The 25,549-nt window shown below is 46.5% G+C and overlaps 1 protein-coding gene across 1 annotated transcript; it reads right to left on the bottom strand.

The window, feature by feature from the left end:
* Positions 1-9,535: 9,535 nt before the first annotated feature.
* LOC135886271 (olfactory receptor 10A4-like) lies at positions 9,536-11,917 on the bottom strand. The gene is made up of 2 exons (XM_065414093.1): positions 11,372-11,917; positions 9,536-9,982 (listed from the first exon to the last, which is right to left on the bottom strand). Exons 1-2 carry the CDS (start codon positions 11,915-11,917, stop codon positions 9,536-9,538), a joined length of 993 nt encoding a protein of 330 aa, XP_065270165.1.
* Between the last annotated feature and the right edge of the window lie 13,632 nt (positions 11,918-25,549).

Raw genomic sequence — 25,549 nt, 5'->3', positions numbered from 1 at the left:
GAAATAACATTGGGGGCATTGCCATGACTATATACCTGTTGCAATGTATCTGCTGCAGTTGTAAACAAGAACTGGGGAAAGAGGAACATCTCGGGCCTGGGACTATTTCTAAACAATTTGGGTTTTGGCAATTTGACCAGAACTGTCTTTTGAAATTGCCCAGACAACTGATGACGTGATGGAGTGGATTATAAAAGATATTCGATACACTCACAATTTGGAGTCGTTTGTGGATCCAGATCCCTGTTTAGATTAAGATGTGGTAATGCTGGCTCCCCACACCTTGTGATCAGACTGAACTTCAACTGGCCATCGGGACTTCAATTCTGATCTTCAGACTCTGGTGTAGTATGCTTGGGTTATGAATGTGGACTGAGTAGTTTATTTTGTAAGCAATAAAGAGCATTTGTGGATTATATAGCAAAACTGTGTCCGGTATCTGTCTGCTCCCCTATCCCGTAGGGCGACTCCTGTTGCGGGTCTAACACCCCTACCATCTGCTACCCATAGTACCCATTATACAGAATAGCTGCTGATTCCCCAACCCCACCCTCTGCTGCCCCTAGTGCCCATTATACAGTATAGCCCCCACTTTAATTTTTTTACCTATGCAAGTGGTCCTTGTTAACTAAATCACTCCTTTCTCACTGCTGTGATACAGTATAACAGCTAGTTTCCTATCATCCATCATCTGCTGCACTCTGCTGCTTATTATTGATAAATTGTACAGTCAATTGCTTGACAGTCAGGTTTATTGCTAAAAGCCAATCATAGTATAGTACTGGAAAATATGATACCAGTCTACAAGAAGCTGTCTCATGCATCATTGTTAAATTCACCTTGCAACAGAAGGTGGGCTCCCAAATTTATACATTTCAACTAGGAGTAAGTCTAGTAACAAAACACTTTCATGGATTGAGAACTGGTTAAAAGACAGGGAACAAAGGTAGGAATAAATGGTAAATTTTCAGAATGGAGAGGGGTAACTAGTGGTGTTCCCCAAGGGTCAGTCTTAGGACCAATCCTATTCAACTTATGCATAAATGATCTGGAGAAAGGGGTAAACAGTGAGGTGGCAAAGTTTGCAGATGGTACTAAACTGCTCAAGATAGTTAAGAACAAAGCAGATTGTGAAGAAGTTCAAAAAGATCTCACAAAACTAAGTGATTGGGCAACAAAATGGCAAATGAAATTTAATGTGGATAAATGTAAAGTAATGCACATTGGAAAAAATAACCCCAACTATACATACAATATGATGAGGGCTAATTTAGCTACAATTAATCAGGAGAAAGATCTTGGAGTCATCATGGATAGTTCTCTGAAGACGTACATGCAGTGTGCAACGGCAGTCAAAAAAGGAAACAGGATGTTAGGAATCATTAAACAAGGGATAGAGAATAAGATGGAGAATATCTTATTGCCCTTATATAAAACCATGGTACGCCCACATCTTGAATACTGCGTACAGATGTGGTCCCCTCATCTCAAAAAAGATATATTGGCATTAGAAAAGTTTCAGAGAAGGGCAACTAAAATGATTAGGGGTTTGGAACAGGTCCCATATGAAGAGAGATTAAAGAGGCTAGGACTTTTCAACTTGGAAAAGAGGAGACTAAGGCCTGGTCTACACTACGAGTTTAGGTCGACTTTAGCTGCGTTAAGTCGACTTAAGCCTGGACACGTTTACACGACGAAGCCCTTTCTTTTGACTTAAAGGGCCCTTTAAACCGGTTTCTTTACACCACCTCGACGAGGGGATTAGCGATAAAATCGGCCTTATGGGGGTCGGAATTGGGTAGTGAGGACGGAATTCGACATTAGTGGCCTCCGGGAGCTATCCCACAGTGCTTCATTGTGACCGCTCTGGACAGCACTCTCATCTCAGATGCACTGGCCAGGTAGACAGGAAAAGCCCCGCGAACGTTTGAATTTCATTTCCTGTTTGCTCAGCGTGGAGAGCACAGGTGACCATGCAGAGCTCATCAGCACAGGTAACCGTGATGGAGTCCCAGTCCCAGTCCCAGGATCGCAAAAGAGCTCCAGCCTGGACCGAACGTGAGGTACGGGATCTGATCGCCATCTGGGGAGATGAAGCAGTGCTGGCCGAACTCCGAAACAGTAAAAGAAATGGCAAAACATTAGAAAAGATCTCCAAGGCCATGAAGGACAGAGGCCATAACAGGGACGCACAGCAGTGCCGCGTGAAAATTAAGGAGCTAAGGCAAGCCTACCACAAAGCCAGAGACGCAAACGGAAGGTCCGGGGCTGAGCCGCAAACATGCCGCTACTACGAGGAGCTGCATGCCATTCTAGGGGGTGCAGCCACCAGTAGCCCAAGCGTGTGCTATCAGTCCCTCTCTGGAGACAGGGAAGCGGGTTCGGCGGACGAGGAAGATGAGGATGGAGAGAACATCATAGATACCTCACAGCAGCAAGGAAGCGGAGAAACCAGTTTCCCCAACAGCCAGGATATGTTTGTCACCCTGGACCTGGAACCAGTAACCCCCGAACTCACCCAAGACCCTGTGGGCACACAGGGGACCTCTGGTGAGTGTACCTTTGTAAATATTACACATGGTTTAAAAACAAGCGTGTTTAATGATTAATGATTAATTTGCCCTGGCAATCGCGGCCAGTACAGCTACTGGAAAAGTCTGTTAATGTGTATGGGGATGGAGCGGAAATCCTCCAGGGACATCTCCAGAAAGCTCTCCTTCATGTACTCCCAAAGCCTTTGCAAAAGGTTTCTGGGGAGGGCTGCCTTATCCCGTCCGCCATGGTAGGACACTTTACCACGCCAGGCCAGTAGCACGTAGTCTGGAATCATTGCATAACAAAGCATGGCAGCGTATGGTCCCGGTGTTTGCTGGCATGCAGACAACATCCATTCCTTATCGCTCTTTGTTATCCTCAGGAGAGTGATATCATTCACGGTCACCTGGTTGAAATGGGGCGATTTTATTAAGGGGACATTCAGAGGTGCCCCTTCCTGCTCTGCTGAACAGAAATATTCCCCGCTGTTAACCACGCGGTGGGGGGGAGGGGTGAAGTGACCATCCCAGAGAATTGGGTGTGTGGGGGAGGGGAGTTAGTTGGGTTTGTGCTGCATGTTAAACCTGAAACCGCAGCCCCTCCTTTTACATTGCAAACCCATTTTAAATGGCTAACCCAACGGGTGCTTGGTATGGTTAATGAGAGCAGTACTGTTTTAAACCATCCCCACTTGTTAACAAGGTTAAAAAAGCCAAAAGACTGTGTCTTACCATGGCTGCCTACAAGCTGAAATCTGTGGCCTGGCACTGCGTGAGTGATCTCTCACACCAAACCGGCAGGCCCTCAATATAAGAGTAAAAATGCGACCTTGTAACGAAAGCACATGTGCTGTGTGATGTGAACAGCAAAATCTAACGTGAAAGAGTGTACCCATTGTTCTCCAAAATGTATCTTTTTTAAACAACTCTCCCTTCTCCTCCACCAGCTGCAAATGTTTCACCTTCACAGAGGCTAGTGAATATTCGAAGAAGGAAGCGAAGGACGCGTGACGAAATGTTCACTGAACTACAGACTGCCTCCAACGCTGACAGAGCACAGCAGAATGCGTGGAGGCAGTCAATGACTGATTTTAAAAAAGCCCAATATGAGCGAGAGGAGAGGTGGCGTGCTGAATCGCGGGCTGAGGAGGAGAAGTCGCGTGCTCAAGAGGAGAAGTTGCGTGCTGAAACGCGGGCTGAAGAGCAGAAGTGGCGTCAACTTGTACTCATAAAGCAAGAGTCGATGCTCCGGCTGCTGGAGCATCAAAGTGATATGCTCCTGCGTATGGTTGAGCTGCAGGAAAGGCAGCAGGAGCAGAGACCGCCGCTACAGCCCCTCTGTAACCAACAGCAGGAGCAGAGACCGCCGCTACAGCCCCTCTGTAACCAACAGCAGGAGCAGAGACCGCCGCTACAGCCCCTCTGTAACCACCAGCCCTCCTGCCCAAGTCCCATTGCCTCCTCACCCAGACGCCCAAGAACACGGTGGGGGGGCCTCCGGCCACCCAATCACTCCACCCTAGATGATTTCCACAGCAATAAGTTGTAAAGTTTTAAAGTGCAGTGTGTCCTTTTCCTTCCCTTCTCCCCCACCCATCCCGGGCTACCTTTGCAATTATCCCCCTAGTTGTGTGCTGCTTCCCTCCTCCCCCACCCATCCCGGGCTACCTTTGCAATTATCCCCCTAGTTGTGTGCTGAATTAATAAAGAATGCATGAATGTGAGGTAACAATGACTTTATTGCCTCTGCAAGTGGTGCTTGAAGAGGGGAGGGTAGGGGAGGTAGGGGTGCTTGGTTTACAGGGTAGTAGAATTAACCGGGTGGGTGGGGGTTCTGCGATTTCATCAAGGAGAAACAAACAGAAGTTTCACACCGTATCCTGGCCAGTCACAAAACTAGTTTTCAAAGCCTCTCTGATGCGCACCACGCCCTGCTGTGCTGCTCTAACCGACCTGGTGTCTGGCTGCGCATAATCAGCGGCCAGGCGATTTGCCTCTACCTCCCACCCCGCCATAAATGTCTCCCCCTTACTCTCACAGATATTGTGGAGCGCACAGCAAGCAGCAATAACAATGGGGATATTCTTTTCGCTGAGGTCACAGCGAGTCAGTAAGCTGCGCCAGCGCGCTTTTAAACGCCCAAATGCACATTCCACCACCATTCGGCACTTGCTCAGCCTGTAGTTGAACAGGTCCTGACTCCTGTCCAGGCTGCCTGTGTATGGCTTCATGAGCCATGGCATTAAGGGGTAGGCTGGGTCCCCAAGGATCACGATAGGCATTTCAACATCCCCAATGGTTATTTTCTGGTCCGGGAAGAAAGTCCCTTCCTCCAGCTTTCGAAACAGAAGAGAGTGCCTGAAGACGCGTGCATCATGTACCCTTCCCGGCCAGCCCACGTTGATGTCGGTGAAACGTCCCTTGTGATCCACCAGGGCTTGCAGCAGCATTGAAAAGTACCCCTTGCGGTTTATGTACTCGGTGGCTTGGTGTGCCGGTGCCAAGATAGGGATATGGGTTCCGTCTATCGCCCCACCACAGTTTGGGAATCCCATTGCAGCAAAGCCATCCACTATGTCCTGCACGTTTCCCAGAGTCACTACCCTTGATATCACCAGGTCTCTCATTGCCCTGGCAACTTGGATCACAGCAGCCCCCACAGTAGATTTGCCCACTCCAAATTGATTCCCGACTGACCGGTAGCTGTCTGGCATTGCAAGCTTCCACAGGGCTATCGCCACTCGCTTCTCAACTGTGAGGGCTGCTCTCATCCTGGTATTCTGGCGCTTCAGGGCAGGGGAAAGCAAGTCACAAAGTTCCATGAAAGTGCCCTTACGCATGCGAAAGTTTCGCAGCCACTGGGAATCGTCCCACACCTGCAGCACGATGCGGTCCCACCAGTCTGTGCTTGTTTCCCGGGCCCAGAATCGGCGTTCCATGGCATGAACCTGCCCCAGTAACACCATGATTTCCACATTGCTGGGGCCTGTGCCTTGTGAGAGGTCCATGTCAATTTCCTCATCACTATCGTCGCCGCGCTGCAATCGCCTCCTCCTCCTCAGCTGGTCCTCCTGGTTTTGCTTTGGCATGTCCAGGCTCTGCATATACTCCAGGACAATGCGCGTGGTGTTCATAGTGCTCATAATTGCCGCGGTGATCTGAGCGGGCTCCATGATCCCAGTGCTAGCTATGGTGTCTGGTCTAAAAAAAGGCGCGAAACTAGTATCTAAAGACCAAGGGAAGAAGGGAGGGAGGGAGGGAGGGGCGGGCGACTGACGACATGGCGTACAGGTACAGGGAATTAAAATCAAGAAAGGTGGCTGTGCATCAGGGAGAAATACAAACAACTGTCACACAGAATGCCCCCCCCCCCAGAGATTGAACTCCTAAGCCTGGGTTTAGCGGGCCGTTGATTTGACGGAGGGAGGGGGGAAGGAAATGAATACAGAACAAATCTATTTTTTACATCTTAAGACGACAGTGCAGCATGACTGATAGCCCTCGGCATTTTCTGGGTGCTTGGCAGCAAATACTTGGCAGCAAATAGTATACTACGACTGGTAACCATCATTGTCCAACGAGGACGGTTAAAGGCAAGGGGTTGCTGCTGTGTAGCAATGTAGCCCCACGTGTGTCAGCCACATGTCTGCCAGCACCCAGATCGCCCTCGGCCTCTTCTGGATGCTCAGCAGACAATACTGACAGGACGGTTACCAGTCGTAATAAACCATCTGCTGCCAAAAGGCAAGGGGCTGGTGCAATGCAGCCCTACGGCTGCCAGCCCCACAGCTACCAGCATCCCGAGCGCCGATGAAGGCTACTACTCATGCTGCACCGTCTACCGCCAAAAGGCAGTAAGCTGCTGCTGCTGTTTAGCAATGCAGTCCCACGTTTGCCGGCACCCGGAAGACATATGGTGACGGTGAGCTGAGCTGAGCGGGCTCCATGCTTGGCGTGGTATGTTGTCTGCACAGGTAACCCAGGTAAAAAGGCGCGAATCTATTGTCTGCCGTTGATGTGACGGCGGGGGAGGGGCGTGACGCAATGTACCCAGAACCCCACGCGGCACTGCTTTGCATCGTTCGGGCATTGCGATCTCAACCCATAATTCCAATGGGCGCCGGAGACTCCGGGAACTGTGGGATAGGTACCCATAGGCAACCATAGTGCAATGCGCCGGAAGTCGACGCTAGCCTCGGTACTGTGGACGCGGTCCGCCGACTTCATGCACTTAGAGCATTTTATGTGGGGACACACACAGTCGGCTGCATAAAACTGGTTTCTATAAAACCGGCTTCTATAAATCCGACCTAATTTTGTAGTGTAGACAAGCCCTAAGGGGAATATGATAGAGGTATATAAAATCATGAGTGGTGTGGAGAAAGTGAATAAGGAAAAGTTATTTACTTGTTCCCATAATATAAGAACTAGGGGCCACCAAACAACATAAATGGGCAGCAGGTTTAAAACAAATAAAAGGAAGTTCTTCTTCACACAGCGCACAGTCAACCTGTGGAACTCCTTGCCTGAGGAGGTTGTGAAGGCTAGAACTGTAACAGGGTTTAAAAGAGAACTGGATACATTCATGGAGGCTAAGTCCATTAATGGCTATTAGCCCAGATGGGTAAGGAGTGGTGTCCCTAGCCTCTGTTTGTCAGAGGGTGGAGAAGGATGGCAGGAGAGAGATCACTGATCATTACTGGGCTGGATGGACCTTTGGTCGGACCCAGTATGGCCATTCTTATGTCTTATGTCACAGAAATCCAGCCTGTCTGTTCATCCCTTAACTTCTTGTTCTGAACCATGACCGTCCATATCTTGGTTTTGGACACAGCATTCCACGTCCTGGTCTGTGAAGGTTCCCCACAATTTGTACTTAGCTATTGAATTAATGTACCTTGACTTTTACAAGTTTCTTATCTGCTTATGTTAAATACTAAGTTATACTGTTGCTTGGTAGTGTGAAGTGTAGGTTAGCATGAGTGCACAGAACACTGGGAAGAGCATATGCTAATTCAGCTTGTAGAACTGGGAGGTATTCACATAATGGGGTGTATACTAACTTAACACATATGTATTCGCTGACAGGACATGGCTTGTTTTTCTGATTATTATTGTATGAGGGTCACACCTTTGCTAAATTAATTAACAAAGCAGAGATGAGATCATTTATGTGGGCTTTACCTTTTTTATCAAATTGTTTACATTGTTGGGAGTGTAGAGTGGGAAACCGAGTCACACGTTCATCCAATTTAGGCTTAATCAGTTTTGCCTTTATTTAATACAATTTAAGACAGAATTAATCTTACTTATAGTGTCTGGACATACATTTCTGCCTCACAAATAATAACAGACAAGACAGAATAGGTGAATGGGCCCAAGTTAACACATTCTGGGGTACGGAAAAGTCCTTCCTTCCTCCATGATGTCAGTCCTACTCACCTGCCTGGATCTCCTGTTCTCCAGACCATTTTTTATATGTATTTTTATATGTATTTTCTTATTTTATATGTATTTTACACATGTATTTTATACATATCTTTACATATGTACGTATGTATTTTGTGTATGTGCATATCTATTTTACATATTTTTTACATATTTATATGTATTTTCATATATTTGCAAATTTTCTATGGCTTAATTTTCCTCCATTCATTATCCATTTAATTTTACATAACCTGCACATTACTTATGCACAAATGTTAATCATCTAATGTCTACAATTTTTTTTGCTGAATTTGTAGTTTCTGGGTCATGTTGCCCTGGGGCAGTCTGCTTCTAAGTTTCTCAGAGAAAGGGATTTTTCTTTTGGTTATTGTTACATGTTCGTACCTCTTACTTACATCTTCCATCACGACAGGTTACTTATCTTGCCAACAATATCATTTTAAACAAATCAGCAAATTACATCAAAGAGATATAACAAAACATCACATACTGCCAGCCAGTGCATCTCAGAGTCTCAATGTATTTTAAGCTTTGAATGAATGCATTATAGGGATATTTAGAGAAAGAAGGCATATAGTCATGTAAATGCTGAACTAGATATAGAGGTTTTTAATTTGGTATTTATTATACAGCTGCAACGATATAGGTAGAGAAGCAAACAGAATAGTATCTCTCATCATAAAAAGATAGAAAGGAATTTTTATCATATAGTTATACAAAGTAGTACCATATACACTGGCATTTGGTGCAATATTGTTATATATTGATATAACCACGTGTAGTTTATGAGTTTATCACACAGCTATTATTTTACATTTATAATATAAAATATGTACAGTGCTTCTTTGACTCAAGAATCACCAGGTGAAACTCTCTGTCCTGCATGAAGGAGAATGTCAGACTAGATGATCAAAATGGTCCCATATGGCCTTTTAATCAATGAATCTATGATATACACAATGATCTGTTAGCATAGACCTCTGAACCTGTGCAAAATGCCATGGAAGTCAAGAGCCAGCTTCCAGAGTTGTTGTGTTACCTGATCAGGTAAGGCATTGAAAGATCCATCAGAGTCTTACATAGGAAACTGTTCATAAGTGATGAGAAATATTATTTAAAATTAGGAAACAGGGAGCACTGGGGAAATCCATTAAACAGCCAAAAAAACCCAGCCCAACCCAACCCAAAACCTAAAATGCTGCAATGGACTGACAGAGCAGGAAAAGGTGAAGCCTAAATGGAGTTCTCGGTAGAGCTGGTTGGAATTTTCCCATCATTAAAATATTAGTGAAAATTGTTAAATTTGCAAAAACCAAGGTGAACATTTTATGAAAGGGTTTTAATTTTAAGCTTTTTTTTTTCTTTGACATTCTAAATTTTGAAGATATTTAAAATTTGGGGGGGGGGTTGGTAATAAAAGTTTCTCTTCCCATTCTCCTGATAGGTTTACAAGTCAAAGTTTTTCAAATGACAAAATTTAAATTAAAAAAGTGAGGGTCATTGGAAGTAATTCAACAAAACATTTATGAATTTCCCTCATTCCCCCTGTTTTAACTAACTCTACTTTTCATTCTCTGTTTTCTCCAATTGTGTGAAAAGATGCTCTTCTCTACTGTTTTTCTAAAGGCTCCCTTCACCTCTTTGTTCCTCAGAGTGTATATTATGGGGTTCAACACAGGTGCTGCAACTGTGATCATGAGGGAAATCATTTGATCACTCTTTGGGGTGGAGATAGACTTGGGCCTCAGGTAGGTGAAAAGAGCTGTTCCATAGAACAAAGTCACCACCATGAGGTGGGAGGAGCAGGTGGAGAAGGATTTACGCCTTCTCTCCACCAATGGCAGCTTGAGGATGGTGGAGATAATGCAGATGTAGGACACTGTTATCAACAAAAAAGGGCCCATGATGAACAAAATTGACACAGTGAAGACCATAATCTTATTTTTGGATGTGTCCGTACATGCCATCTTCAGCACCAGTGGGATGTCGCAGAAGAAGTGGTGGGAAGAAGGAGGATCCGGGGAACTAGAGGCCAGTCAGCCTCACCTCAGTCCCTGGAAAAATCATGGAGCAGGTCCTCAAGGAATCAATTATGAAACACTTAGAGGAGAGGAAAGTGATCAGGAACAGTCAGCATGGATTCACCAAAGGGAAGTCATGCCTGACTAACCTAATTGCCTTCTATGATGAGATAACTGGCTCTGTGGATGAGGGGAAAGCAGTGGATGTGTTATTCCTTCACTTTAGCAAAGCTTTTGATACGGTCTCCCACAGTATTCTTGCCATCAAGTTAAAGAAGTATGGGCTGGATGAATGGACTGTAAGGTGGATAGAAAGCTGGCTAGATCGTCGGGCTCAATGGGTAGTGATCAATGGCTCCATGTCTAGTTGGCAGCCGGTTTCAAGCGGAGTGCCCCAAGGGTCGGTCCTGGGGCAGGTTTTGTTTAATATCTTTATTAATGATCTGGAGGATGGTGTGGACTGCACTCTCAGCAAGTTTGCCGATGACACTAAACTAGGAGGCGTGGTAGATACACTAGAGGGTAGGGATCGGATACAGAGGGACCTAGACAAATTAGAGGATTGGGCCAAAAAAAAACCCTGATGAGGTTCAACAAGGACAAGTGCAGAGTCCTGCACTTAGGACGGAAGAATCCCATGCACTGCTACAGACTAGGGACCGAATGGCTAGGTAGCAGTTCTGCAGAAAAGGACCTAGGGGTCACAGTGGATGAGAAGCTGGATATGAGTCAACAGTGTGCTCTTGTTGCCAAGGAGGCTAACGGCATTTTGGGCTGTATAAGTAGGGGCATTGCCAGCAGATCGAGGAACGTGATCGTTCCCCTTTATTTGACATTGGTGAGGCCTCATCTGGAATACTGTGTCCAGTTTTGGGCCCCACACTACAAGAAGGATGTGGAAAAATTGGAAAGAGTGCAGCGGAGGGCAACAAAAATGATTAGGGGGCTGGAGCACATGACTTATGAGGAGAGGCTGAGGGAACTGGGATTGTTTAGTCTGCAGAAGAGAAGAATGAGGGGGGCATTTGATAGCAGCCTTCAACTACCTGAAGGGGGGTTCCAAAGAGGATGGATCTCGGCTGTTCTCAGTGGTGGCAGATGACAGAACAAGGAGCAATGGTCTCAAGTTGCAGTGGGGGAGGTCCAGGTTGGATATTAGGAAACACTATTTCACTAGGAGGGTGGTGAAGCACTGGAATGGGGGTTACCTAGGGAGGTGGTGGAGTCTCCTTCCTTGGAGGTTTTTAAGGCCCGGCTTGACAAAGCCCTGGCTGGGATGATTTAGTTGGGAATTGGTCCTGCTTTGAGCAGGGGGTTGGACTAGATGACCTCTTGAGGTCCCTTCCAACCCTGATATTCTATGATTCTATGGATGCGGTTGGAGCCACAGAAGGGCAGGCTGAAGATCCAAGTGGTCTGAGCTACTTCCACTGAGATGCTGATGATCCATGAAGCACTCAAAATCTGTGCACATGCACGGCCACTCATGATAGTTCTGTAGTGCAGGGGGTGACATATGGCTACGTAGCAGTCGTAAGCCATGGCTGCTAGGAGGCAGCATTCCGTCAGGTCCCTGATCGTGATGACATACATCTGGGCAGCGCAGCCCGCAATGGTAATGGTCTTTTGCTCCACCAAGAGGTGAACCAGCAGCTGAGGGACCACACTGCTGGTGTAGCAGATTTCCAAGAATGACAGGTTCACCAGGAAGAAATACATGGGGGTGTGGAGTGAGGGGTTTAGCTTTATAAGGAGGACAACAAGCAGGTTCCCCATCAGGGCGACCAGGTACGTGACCAGAAGCACCAGAAACAGAATGATTTGCAGCTTTTTAAGGTACGAAAACCCCACCAGGATGAATACATCAGAGATGGTCTGGTTCTCTCCAGGGTCACTTGCAGAATAGGTCATCTGTAGGGGTGGCAAAGAAAGAGACTGAATCTGAGAAATGCCAAACATGTGGATGCGAATCAAACAATTCATACTGGTTTCCTTTCTGTTGGAACAGTTCAGACAAAAACCTGCTGCAATTCTGTATAGAAATTTGTAACTGGGCCCAATCATCATCAGGCATAAGCTGGTGGAGCCACATTTATGTCAATCAAGCTGTGCCAATATAGATCAGCTGGAGATTCAACCAGTTTAACACCAGTGGAACTACAGCTGATTTACAACAGATGGGGGTCTGATAAATTGACTCTAAAGGAGCTACATCAGTTTATACCAGCAAGGAAGGTATACTAGTTTCCAGCATCGGGGGTTCTATTCTTCCTCTTTGAAGACATTTTTTTTCTGTCTACAGGAAATTTCAAAAAGGGATCGTTTCTCTTTCTTTCTTTCTTTCTTTCTTTCTTTCTTTCTTTCTTTCTTTCTTTCTTTCTTTCTTTCTTTCTTTCTTTCTTCCCCTCTAGGAATGTTATTCTCTAACCATGTTTACCAAAATAAGATTTCTCAAATGAGGGTAATTATTATCAGGGCCGGCTCCAGGTTTTCTGCCGCCCCAAGCGGCAAAAAAAAAAAAAGCCGCAGCAACGCGATCGCGGCATTCCACTCTTCGGTGGCATTTTGGTGGCAGGTCCTTCGCTCCGAGTGGGACTGAGGGGACCCGCTGCCGAATTACCACGCTGCAGACCCAGACGTGCCATCCTGATAGAGGCAGGAGTGCCGCCCCTTGGTATTGGCCGCCTCAAGCAACTGCTTCTTTAGCTGATGCCTGGAGCCGGCCCTGATTATTATTATTATTATTATTTAGCATCCCAGGAATCTTCTCAGGAAGGTGGGAGTTTAGCATCTTCAAAGTCCTATTGTTCTCCCCAGTGGCCCATCCAGACTGATTGCATTCTGTGTGATGAGCGGTCTCCAGGTGCAAACCAACTTGTAATTGTTACATAGTCAATAGTCCTAACTTCAAAAACAGTAATGATACATGCATATAAATAGGATAATCATATTCAACATATCATAAACTTTCCAATGATCTCTCACAAGACCCTCTTGCATAATATACATCTTAGATATACTATAACCATATTATAAAATTATTTCTAGAAAGAATATGGAATATAGCATCACACACATAGATAGATAGATAGATAGATAGATAGATAGATAGATAGATAGATAGATAGATAGATAGATAGGAATACAGACACAACCCAGGTGCTCACATACACACTAAGATTCTCTGCCAATGTATGGAAAATTCAAAAGAAGAAACCAGTGACTTGATCCTGGTCCCATTGCAGACTGGGGCACAACACCATGGAATTCAGTGGGAAAATGGTTGGGGGCTTAAGTCATTCATTTATAGCCTACCTTGTTTAAGAAGAGTTGTTCCCTCAACTAGCTGCAGGAACTATATGTGTTGAAGAAAACAGAGGTGTTTTTATTTCATTCACTGGCTTCTGGGACCTACTCCCTAAAGGAAATCTCTTGTAATATTCTTCAAAGGAAGAACAATACTGCTTCAACCTGCAACAAAACAAAATTCACTAGGGAAATCATTTCGTAGAAAGTTGTATCATCAATCATCATCATCATGTCTATTTTCTAGATGAAAATCATAATAGGATTTACTAACTGTGGTAAATTGTGTGATGCAATTTTGTCTAGAAGAAGGAATGATTTGTCCAAAGCAACACAACACAGAGTCGGGGTTGACTCAGGAACAATGCCCAAGGCTCATGACTCCAGTTCCCTGATGTTCAGACTGTGTGCCCCATTCTTGTCTCAGAGCCACAATTAAAACCCAGGAGCTCTGACTCCCAGTCCCAACTGCTCTAAATATTGGACTCCACTCCCCTCGCAGAGCTGGGAACAGAACCCAGGAGTCCTCAGTCTTAGACTCTACTGCCCAACCATAGGGCCCATTTCCCTCCTAGAGGACCAGATCCAAAGCCCATCGAAGTCAGTGGGACTATTCCCTTTTACTCCAGTAAGTTTGCAGTGGGACCAGAATCAGGGCTAGTTCCCAGGAGCATTAGAATAAACTCTGTGTGGAAGCTGAGAGGTGCTGGGCGTAGTGCGCTTCAGGGAGTGAGGTGATGGGCTCAGCTGGGAGCACTCTCAATTCTAAGACAGTGTTGACCCCATTACTCCAGCATGGAAGTAGGAGGCTGTGCTATGGGGAGTGGGGTGGGATTTTCAGTTTGAGGCACACTTCCCCCTTAGTCAGTGCTGGTAGCAATGCCCCAGTATAGCACCAGTGGGCGCTGATCTATAGGGATGGGCCTGGAGGGCTCTGTGGGATGTTCTCAGGTTGATTGATCCCAATGTCCCAGTTCAGCAGTAAGGGGCGCTGTACAGCAGAGAATAGGATGGAGGACTCATTAAGGGACATTCTCCTCTGTGGGTCAGTGTAACCCCCATGCTCCAGAGCAGCTCCAAGGGATGACATGCTGCAAAGAGCTGGGTGGGGTCTCACCTGGTGGGGCTCTGTTGTCTCTTGGTCCATGCTGACCCCTTGTGCTTCAGCAGGGCACCACGTGGCCCTGTGCCGCAAGGAGCAGGGTGAGGGGCTCAGCTGTGGACCATCTCCCATCAGAATGGCTGCTTAGCACAGTGCCCCAGCATGGTGCTTGGAGGACCTCTGCTGCAGAGGGAGGGTAGGGTGGATTAGCAGGTGGTGCTCTCCCCTTAGAGTTGGTGCTGACCCTCAGCAACTCATCACAGTGGAAGGGGACACTGTTTCTGGTGGATGTTATATCTTTTGGATGAGCTGTAAATGAAAGATCTTTCCTGACCAGCGTGGCCATGAACATGTCCATGGGGCTGTTCACAAGTGGAGGGGGCAGTAGTGGCACATAAACACACATTGAGCATGGCTCATTTCCTCCTGTGGGGGGGACAGTCACTCACTCACTCACTCACTCACTCACTCACTCACTCACACGTGCACGCACATACAAACTGAGCATGGCTCATTACCCCAAGCAGTCTCTCTCTCTCTCTCTCACACATACACACATGCTGAGCAGGGCTCATTCTCTCCATCTGTGGATAACAATCTGTTGCCTGATCTATTGAATGTATCTTGATCATATTACCAGTTTACTCCCCCCATTCATCATTCTGAAATTTGGTAGGTTCTTGTCCCAAGATCAGGCCCAGTATTATCAGAATCACTATTCAGTTAGGAACCACCATGTGCATGGTTGCAACACTCACACTTAGGAGATTACATTATATGGAAAATGGATTTATTAACACAGTTAGGAAATGCACAAACACTCCATCCCAGCACGGCAGGTAGCCATAATAAAGAAGGAGCTGAGCATCCCTATACTTACACTACCCCTTGCAAAACAACCCAAAGAGTTAAGTACAGAGGGGTAGCCGTGTTAGTCTGGATCTGTAAAAAGCAACAGAGAGTCCTGTGGCACCTTTAAGACTGACAGATGTACTGGAGCATAAGCTTCCGTGGGTGAATACCCACTTCGTCAGACGCATGTAATGGCAATATACAAAAACCTGTAAGAGAACACGTCAACCTCCCTGGCAATACAATAACAGATGTAAAGGTAGCCATCTTACAGCAAAAAAACTTCAGGACCAGACTCCAACGAGAAACTGCTGAGCTTCAGTTCATTTGCAAATTTTACACCATCAGATCAGGATTAAACAATGACTGTGAATGGCTAGCCAACTACAAAAGCAGTTTCTCCTCCCTTGGTGTTCACACGTCAACTGCTAGCAGAGGACCTCACCCTCCCTGATTGAACTAACCTTGTTATCTCCAGACTGATTCTTGCCTGAATATTTATACCTGCCTCTGGAAATTTCCATTACATGCGTCTGACGAAGTGGGTATTCACTCACGAAAGCTTATGCTCCAAAGAGTTAGTTATCATCTTCCTTCTCTTCCCCCTCACCATCATCATCATCACCAGTAGTCATCACACTTACTTCTAACCCACAGCCCAGAATACAATTGTATAATGTGCTATACTGGTGCTACTATGCGCAGGGCCGGTGCAAGGAAGTTTCGCGCCCTAGGCGAAACTTCCACCTTGCACTCCCGCCCCAGCCCTGTGGCAGCTCCCTGCCACCCCCTCGGCATCTCCCCCCCCCAGGGAGCCGTGCGGCACCTCCCCACCCCAGCTCACCTCTGCTCCGCCTCCTCCCTGAGCATGCCGCCCCCACTCTAATTCTTCTCCCAGGCTTGTGGTGCCAAACAGCTGATTGGCGCCACAAGCATGGGAGGCGGGAGAAGTGGAGTGGCGACTGCGCGCTCAGGGAGGAACTCTGTAAAAAAAAAAATTGGGGGCACCGCTTTTTGGAGACCCCAAATCTTGGCGCCCTAGGCAACCGCCTAGTTCGCCTTAATGGTAGCATCGGCCCTGACTATGCCTAATGGATAATCAGCAGGGGTTCCCACCACTTTTCCTTATTTGTAGTTCATCACCATAGTAATATCGGGCTGGCCTTCTCCCACAGGCTATTAATCCTTTAACCTCAAGCTTATTAGCTTATACCTTAATTAATTACCATGGCATTCTTGTAGTCAGACATCTGCTGATGTCCCTTACTAAAAATATCCCAACCTGGAAGAAACTAGCACCTTATGATTACCTATCTGCTGTTTGCAACAATCATGATTAAGACAAAACAATAACCAGAGCCTCGTGATGTTTTTTGACTTAAGGTCACTGTTACTTTACTTCCTTATGCCAACTCATTGAGCAACTGCTCCTGTTCAGGCTAGAAAACCTTCTACTTACCCTAACTGCTTAAGCTATTCTTGTATGCAGTGCTGTTGTAGCCATCTGGATCCCAGGATACTAGAGACACAGATCTTTTCCTGGACCAACTTCTGTTTCTCTCACCAACAATAAAAATATTACCTCACCAACCATGTCTTTCTAAACTACTTTTATAAGTATAGGCCTGTAGGTCTCTTGTGTCTCTCCTATCAATTCCTCACCCATTTATCCTTTACTTAAAATATAACTATCATTACTGCATGGCTATATACTCACTGCATGGCCTACAAGTCACACACACGCACGCACACGCGCACACACACATAGTTTCTATTTTGCATAAGATGTTCTTTCCTTCCTGCCTTAATCATCTGTTGAACAGTGTTGCGTGATGTCATAACTATAAAGGGAAGGGTAACAGCTCTCCTGTGTACAGTACTAAAATCCCTCCTGGCCAGAGACTCCAAAATCCTTTTACCTGTAAAGGGTTAAGAAGCTCGGGTAACCTGGCTGACACCTGACCCAAAGGACCAATAAGGGGACAAGATACTTTCAAATCTTGGGGGGGAGGGGAAAGGCTTTTGTGTGTGCTCTTTGTTTTAAGGGGTTGTTCGCTCTTGGGACTGAGAGGGACCAGACATCAACCCAGGTTCTCCCCATCTTTCTAAACAAGTCTCTCATATTTCAAACTTGTAAGTAAACAAGCCAGGCAAGGCGTCTTAGTTTTACTTTGTTTTCTCAACTTGTAAATGTACCTTTTACTAGAGTGTTTATCTTTGTTTGCTGTACTTTGAACCTAAGACAGAGGGGGGTCCTCTGAGCTCTTTAAGTTTGATTACCCTGTAAAGTTATTTTCCATACTGATTTTACAGAGATGATTTTTACCTTTTTCTTTAATTAAAAGCCTTCTTTTTAAGAACCTGATTGATTTCTCCTTGTTTTAAGATCCAAGGGGGTTTGGATCTGTATTCACCAAGAGTTGGTGAAAGGAAGGAGGGGGGAAGGGTCAAATTCTCCTTGTTTTAAGATCCAAGGGGGTTTGGATCTGTATTCACCAGGGAATTGGTGAGAGGTTTCTAAAAGCTTCCCAGGGTAGGGAATGGTGGCAGCGGACCAGAACTAAGCTGGTAGTCAAGCTTAGAAGTCCTCATGCAGGCCCCTACATTTGTACCCTAATGTTCAAAGTGGGGATACAGCCTTGACATGGTGGCACAGTGGTGGAGATCGTTTTAAACCCAAAAGCCAGTAAGATTTTTTTTCCCTTCTAGCTGCTTGGAAAGCAGAGCTGAAGGTAGATGCATATCTTATCTCTCCTTGCCTGAAGGCAGAGGTGTTAAGTTTTTTTTAACAAGGTCCTTTGTTAAAGGAAGGGTTCAAAGCGAGCAAACTTTGACTGGTAAAGGCAATTTACAAGCGGAATTGTTTTTTTTTTCTTTTTACATCCTCGTGAATAGCTAGTTAGAAAGTCTCTGTTAACTCAGCAGCAGCCAAAGCTGAGTACATCCCAGTTTCAGTCAACTGCAGAGGGGTGTGACCCAGCACAAGAAAACAGGAAAATGACTACCAAAGAAGAAAAAGCCAAAGAGGGGGCCCACAAGAGAGAGATGGAGCTGAAAGAAAAAGAGATAGAGCTGAGAGACAAAGAAGAGAAAGCCAAAGAGGGGGCCCACAAGAGAGCTATGGAGCTGAAAGAAAGAGAGATGGAGCTGAAAGAAAAAGAGATAGAGCTGGAAAAAGCCAAAGAGGAGGCGAGAGAAAAAGAAAGGAAGCATGAACTGGAAGTAGCAAGGGCTAGGCAGGATGCACCAGCCCATCCTAGCAACTCCTCTCCAGGTACCACTTCCCATCCCAGAAAATTCCCCACCTACAAGGCAGGCGATGATACTGAGGCCTTCTTAGAAAATTTTGAAAGGGCCTGCCTTGGATACAGCATCGCTGCAGACCAGTACATGGTAGAGCTGAGGCCGCAGCTCAGTGGACCCTTAGCAGAGGTGGCGGCTGAAATGCCTAAGGAACACATGAACAGTTATGAACTTTTTAAAAACAAGGCCAGACTCAGAATGGGGCTAACACCCGAGCATGCCCGTCGGCGGTTCAGAGCCCTAAGGTGGAAACCAGATGTGTCATTTACCCGGCATGCCTACCACATTGACAAAAATTGTGATGGCTGGGTATCAGGAGCAAATGTTAAATCTTTGGACGATCTGCTTTCCCTAGTAAAAATGGAGCAGTTTTTAGAGGGTGTTCCTGAGGAAATAGAAAGGTACATCCTAGATGGGAAGCCCAAAACTGTAACTGAGGCAGGGGAGATTGGAGCCAAATGGGTGGAGGTGACAGAAAAGAAAAAAGCTAGTAGCAGTTGGAACGAATATCAGAAGGGGCAAGCCGAAACAAAACCTTATCACCGGGGACAACCCAAGGCCCCACCCACATCCCAAGGGAAACCCCAGACGCGTTCTTACCCCACCCCACCAGTCTCCACCAACCAACATCGCCCCGGTGATACCTTAGCAGGGCGATGTTTTAAATGTAATGAACTGGGGCATATAAAGGCTCACTGCCCGAAGAACCCCAACCGATTACAGTTCATTACCCCCAATCACACCAAAGATCCCCAGACCCAGATGCCTCTCTCATACCCTCGGAGCGAAGGGAAACCTTGAGAGTGGGCGGAAAGAAGGTTATCGCTTGGAGGGACACTGGGGCACAAGTGTCAACTATCCACCAATCCCTAGTGGACCCCAAACTCATCAACCCGGAGGCTACAGTGACAATTCAACCCTTTGTGTCACAGTCTGTAACCTTCCCTGTAGCCAAGTTGCATGTCCAGTACAAGGGCTGGTCAGGAATGTGGACTTTTGCAGTCTATGACAATTATCCCATCCCCATGCTGCTGGGGGAAGACTTGGCCAACCATGTGAAGCTAGCCAAGAGGGAGGGAATAGTCACCTGCAGCCAGGCTAAGCAAGCTTTCAACCCCATCCCTGTTCCTGAGCCGTCCACCAGGGCCCCGTCTGTGTTACCAGAGACCCAAACAAAGGTGGTGGAACCGGATCCCCTGCCAACGACTGCAACAGCCGTAGTGGATCCAATCCCAGACACCCAGCCAAAGCCAGTCCCAGAACCGGAACTGGCAGCGCAAAAAGCACCAGAACCATTGCCAGCACTAAGTCCAGCGCTTGCAAACCCATCTACAACTCCAATGCCAGAGGGCACCAGTGAGTGTGAACTGGTGGAAGCAGCAGATAACCCTACCCAAGCGGCTCAGCCAGAGCCTGAAATACCACATAGTGCACCAGCGGACAGCGGTTCACAGTCAATGGAAACAGCCCCAGCACCTGCATCACTTCCAGAGGGACCAAGCCCCAGTCCACAGTCCAAGGAGGAACTGATGTCTCCAGCATCAAGGGAACAGTTCCAGGCCGAGCAGGAAGCAGATGACAGCCTTCAAAAAGCTTGGGCGGCAGCACGGAGCACCCCACCACCTCTCAGCTCTTCTAACCGATCCCGGTTTGTTGTAGAAAAAGGACTTTTATACAAGGAGACTCTTTCTGGTGGGCACCAGGAAGACTGGCATCCTCAAAGACAGTTGGTAGTTCCCACTAAGTATCGGGTAAAGCTCTTGAGCTTAGCCCATGATCATCCCAGTGGCCATTCTGGGGTGAACAGAACCAAAGACCGGTTGGGGAAGTCCTTCCACTGGGAGGGAATGGGCAAGGACGTTGCTAATTATGTCCGATCTTGTGAGGTGTGCCAACGAGTGGGAAAGCCCCAAGACAAGGTTAAAGCCCCTCTCCAGCCACTACCCATAACTGAGGTCCCATTTCAGTGAGTAGCTGTGGATATTCTGGGTCCTTTCCCAAAGAAGACACCCAGAGGAAAGCAGTACGTACTGACTTTCATGGATTTTGCTACCCGATGGCCGGAAGCTGTACCCTTAAGCAACACCAGGGCTAAAAGTGTGTGCCAGGCATTAGCAGACATTTTTGCCAGGGTAGGGTGGCCCTCTGATATCCTTACAGATTCGGGAACTAATTTCCTGGCAGGGACCATGAAAAGCCTGTGGGAAGCTCATGGGATGAATCACTTGGTTGCCACCCCTCATCACCATCAAACCAATGGTCTGGTGGAGAGGTTTAATGGAACTTTGGGGGCCATGATACGTAAATTCGTAAATGAACACTCCAATGATTGGGACCTAGTGTTGCAGCAGTTGCTTTTTGCCTACAGGGCTGTACCACATCCCAGTTTAGGGTTTTCACCATTTGAACTTGTGTATGGCCGCGAGGTTAAGGGGCCATTACAGTTGATGAAACAGCAATGGGAGGGGTTTACGCCTTCTCCAGGAACTAACATTCTAGACTTTGTAAGCAACCTACAAAACACCCTCCGACACTCTTTAGCCCTTGCTAAAGAAAACCTAAAGGATGCTCAGGAAGAGCAAAAGGCCTGGTATGATAAACATTCCAGAGAACGGTCCTTCAAAGTAGGAGACCAAGTCATGGTCTTAAAGGCGCTCCAGGCCCATAAAATGGAAGCGTCGTGGGAAGGACCATTCATGGTCCAGGAGCGCCTAGGAGCTGTTAACTATCTCATAGACTCCCCCACCTCCAACATAAAGCCTAAGGTATACCATATTAATTCTCTTAAGCCCTTTTATTCCAGAGAACTAAACGTTTGCCAGTTTACAGCCCAGGAAACAGATGACGCGGAGTGGCCTGAAGGTGTCTACTACGAAGGAAAAAGGAATGGTGGCATGGAAGAGGTGAACCTCTCCACGACCCTGGGACGTCTGCAGCGACAGCAGATCAAGGAGCTGTGCACAAGCTTTGCACCGATTTTCTCAGCCACTCCAGGACGGACCAAACGGGCATACCACTCCATTGACACAGGTAATGCTCACCCAATTAGAACCCCATCCTACCGGGAGTCACCTCATGCCCAAGCTGCTATACAAAGGGAGATCCAGGACATGCTACAGATGGGTATAATCCGCCCCTCTACCAGTGCATGGGCATCTCCAGTGGTTCTAGTTCCCAAACCAGATGGGGAAATACGCTTTTGCGTGGACTACCGTAAGCTAAATGCTGTAACTCATCCTGACAACTATCCAATGCCACGCACAGATGAGCTATTGGAAAAATTGGGACATGCCCAATTCATCTCTACTTTAGACTTAACCAAAGGGTACTGGCAAGTACCACTAGATGAACCCGCTAAGGAAAGGTCCACCTTCGTCACCCAGGCAGGGGTGTATGAATTCAATGTACTCCCTTTCGGGTTGCGAAATGCACCCGCCACCTTCCAAAGACTTGTAGATGGTCTCCTAGCGGGATTGGGAGAATCTGCAGTTGCCTACCTCGATGATGTGGCCATTTTTTCTGATTCATGGACAGAACACCTGGAGCACCTGGAAAAAGTCTTCGAGCGCATCCGACAGGCAGGACTAACTGTTAAGGCTAAAAAGTGTCAAATAGGCCAAAACAGAGTGACGTACCTGGGGCACCAGGTGGGTCAAGGAACTATAAATCCCCTACAGGCCAAAGTGGATGCTATCCAAAAGTGTCCAGTTCCAAAGTCAAAGAAACAGGTCCAATCCTTCTTAGGCTTGGCCGGATATTATAGGCGATTTGTACCACACTACAGCCAAATTGCCGCCCCGCTGACAGACCTAACCAGAAAGAAACAGCCAAATGCAGTTCAGTGGACTGATAAGTGTCAAAAGGCCTTTAACCAGCTTAAGGCAACACTCATGTCTGACCCTGTGCTAAGGGCCCCAGACTTTGACAAACCGTTCCTAGTAACCACAGATGCTTCCGAGCGAGGCGTGGGAGCAGTTTTAATGCAGGAAGGACCGGATCAAGAATTCCATCCTGTCGTGTTTCTCAGCAAGAAACTGTCTGAGAGGGAAAGCCACTGGTCAATCAGCGAAAAGGAATGCTACGCCATTGTGTACGCGCTGGAAAAGCTACGCCCATATGTTTGGGGACGGCGTTTCCAACTACAAACAGACCATGCTGCGCTACAGTGGCTTCATACCGCCAAGGGAAATAACAAAAAACTTCTTCGGTGGAGTTTAGCTCTCCAAGATTTTGATTTTGAAATACAACACATTTCAGGAGCTTCTAACAAAGTGGCTGATGCACTCTCCCGGGAAAGTTTCCCAGAGTTAACTGGTTAACAATTGTTCTTGAAATAAAACATATTGTTAGTTTTTATATAATCAGTAGTATGTCTAAAGGTACATGTGTCTTATTAAATCTGTTTTCTCCTAGAGCTCCAGAAAGAAATCACAGCCAGTGTGGAACTGGACGTCCAACACTATCTGTGATTTGGGGGGCGTGTCATAACTATAAAGGGAAGGGTAACAGCTCTCCTGTGTACAGTACTAAAATCCCTCCTGGCCAGAGACTCCAAAATCCTTTTACCTGTAAAGGGTTAAGAAGCTCGGGTAACCTGGCTGACACCTGACCCAAAGGACCAATAAGGGGACAAGATACTTTCAAATCTTGGGGGGGGGGGGAAAGGCTTTTGTGTGTGCTCTTTGTTTTAAGGGGTTGTTCGCTCTTGGGACTGAGAGGGACCAGACATCAACCCAGGTTCTCCCCATCTTTCTAAACAAGTCTCTCATATTTCAAACTTGTAAGTAAAAAAGCCAGGCAAGGCGTCTTAGTTTTACTTTGTTTTCTCAACTTGTAAATGTACCTTTTACTAGAGTATTTATCTTTGTTTGCTGTACTTTGAACCTAAGACAGAGGGGGGTCCTCTGAGCTCTTTAAGTTTGATTACCCTGTAAAGTTATTTTCCATACTGATTTTACAGAGATGATATTTACCTTTTTCTTGAATTAAAAGCCTTCTTTTTAAGAACCTGATTGATTTCTCCTTGTTTTAAGATCCAAGGGGGTTTGGATCTGTATTCATCAGGAGTTGGTGAAAGGAAGGAGGGGGGAAGGGTCACATTCTCCTTGTTTTAAGATCCAAGGGGGTTTGGATCTGTATTCACCAGGAGTTGGTGAAAGGAAGGAGGGGGGAAGGGTCACATTCTCCTTGTTTTAAGATCCAAGGGGGTTTGGATCTGTATTCACCAGGGAATTGGTGAGAGGTTTCTAAAAGCTTCCCAGGGTAGGGAATGGTGGCAGCGGACCAGAACTAAGCTGGTAGTTAAGCTTAGAAGTCCTCATGCAGGCCCCTACATTTGTACCCTAAAGTTCAAAGTGGGGATACAGCCTTGACACATGATATTATACATTCTGCATCCCAGAGGTGCCTCCATTTCAGTGGCCTGGTACAGGGACCACCAAGTACATTTCTCTTTTATGTTCAGTTTGATGCAAAGCTAAAGTGCTCTGTGGGCATGTGTGATGACACCCAAGACATTGTGAGATGGGGAGGTCAGACTAAATAATCTAGAGATCCCTTTTGTCCTTAAACTCTGTGACTCTCTGACAATATGAAATACACCAGTGATATGTGACCGTAAGTGTTTGGGATGAAGCAAGCACAGATATGGTAGAAGAGAATCTTAAAGACAAACAAATGAAATCTCTCACTCTCAAACAGCCCCAGAAGAGCAGAAGTGATTATCTCATGTTTTTTCAGACACAAACTACAGCACTAACTCTGTAGGGAAATGTTGTTAGGCGACAACTACAGGCCGTTGCATCATCCTTGTTGCTCTACATGAAATGTCCATTCAACAGCCTAGAAGGAAAAGGCTCTGCTCCAGCAGGTGATTTATTTGTGTCCTTATTCTCCAGACACTGATCAAAGCCTTGGGTGTAATTTACAGCAACATTTGAGACCTGCATCTCCCACTGAAATCAATGAGACCTGAGCCCCTTTGCAAATCAAGCCCATTCTGAACTGTGATGAATGGAAAATTATCAAGGACCATGGCAGGTCCAGGCATATCTCCTACCTGGCCACATTCACAAGTATAGGGTTAAAAGTTCAGCAAAATACGGGGAAATTTTGCATTAGCTCTAATGAATAGATACACTATTGGAGTAATGAATTCCCTTGGTATTAATCAATCTTATCTGCTCTGAGGCTGGGGATTGGCTCTGACAACAGGGGAATATACTGCTCTGTGCAAACAAGAGAGTCTAAAGTTGCAGGAACTGAAAAATAAAAGTCATTGACATCATTTCTGACCACCGCCTGACCCTACCCAACCTTCAAGCTCTGCTGCCTCTTGTGCCCATTATACAGTATAGCTGCTGATTCCCCAACCCCATCCTCTGCTGCCCCTAGTGCCCATTATACAGTATAGCTGCCAATTCCCCAACCCCATCCTCTGCTGCCCCTAGTGCCCATTATACAGTATAGTCCCCACTTTTAATTTTTTACCTTTGCAAGTGGCCCTTGTTAACTAAGTCACTCCTTTCTCACTGCTGTGATACAGTATAACAGATAGTTTCCTGTCATCCATCATCAGCTGCACTCTGCTGCCTATTGTTGATAAATTGTACAGTCAATTGCTTGACAGTCAGGTTTATTGCTAAAAGTCAATCATTTTGACATTGCCAAATTTCCTATCTGCCTGTGCTAAATGCTGAGTTATACTATTGCTTGGTAGTGTGGGGTTCAGGTTAGCATGAGTGAACGGATCACTGGGGAAAACATACGCTAATTCAGCTTGTGTAACTGCCAGGTATTCATATCATCGGTTATATATTAACCGAGGGGTCGGCAACCTTTGGCACGCGGCCCACCAGGGTAAGCACCCTGACGGGCCAGGCCGGTTTGTTTACCTGCCGCATCCGTAGGTTCAGCTGATCACGGCTCCCACTGGCCACTCGAGGCCAATGGGGGCTGCGGGAAGGGTGGCCAGCACATCC

The sequence above is a fragment of the Emys orbicularis genome, chromosome 12, assembly GCF_028017835.1.
Source record: "Emys orbicularis isolate rEmyOrb1 chromosome 12, rEmyOrb1.hap1, whole genome shotgun sequence".
NCBI classification, from domain to species: Eukaryota; Metazoa; Chordata; order Testudines; family Emydidae; genus Emys; species Emys orbicularis.
Note: the sequence above shows the minus strand (reverse complement) of the source record. Positions and strands in the feature narration are given on the sequence as shown.

Bases quoted from the DNA above. Each gene is read 5' to 3' on its own strand.
- LOC135886271 (XM_065414093.1), bottom strand. From the start codon at position 11,917: ATGACCTATTCTGCAAGTGACCCTGGAGAGAACCAGACCATCTCTGAT. The intron at 9,983-11,371 runs ATCATAGAATAT...TCTTCCCACCAC, and splicing joins GCTCCAACCGCATCCATAGA to TTCTTCTGCGACATCCCACT.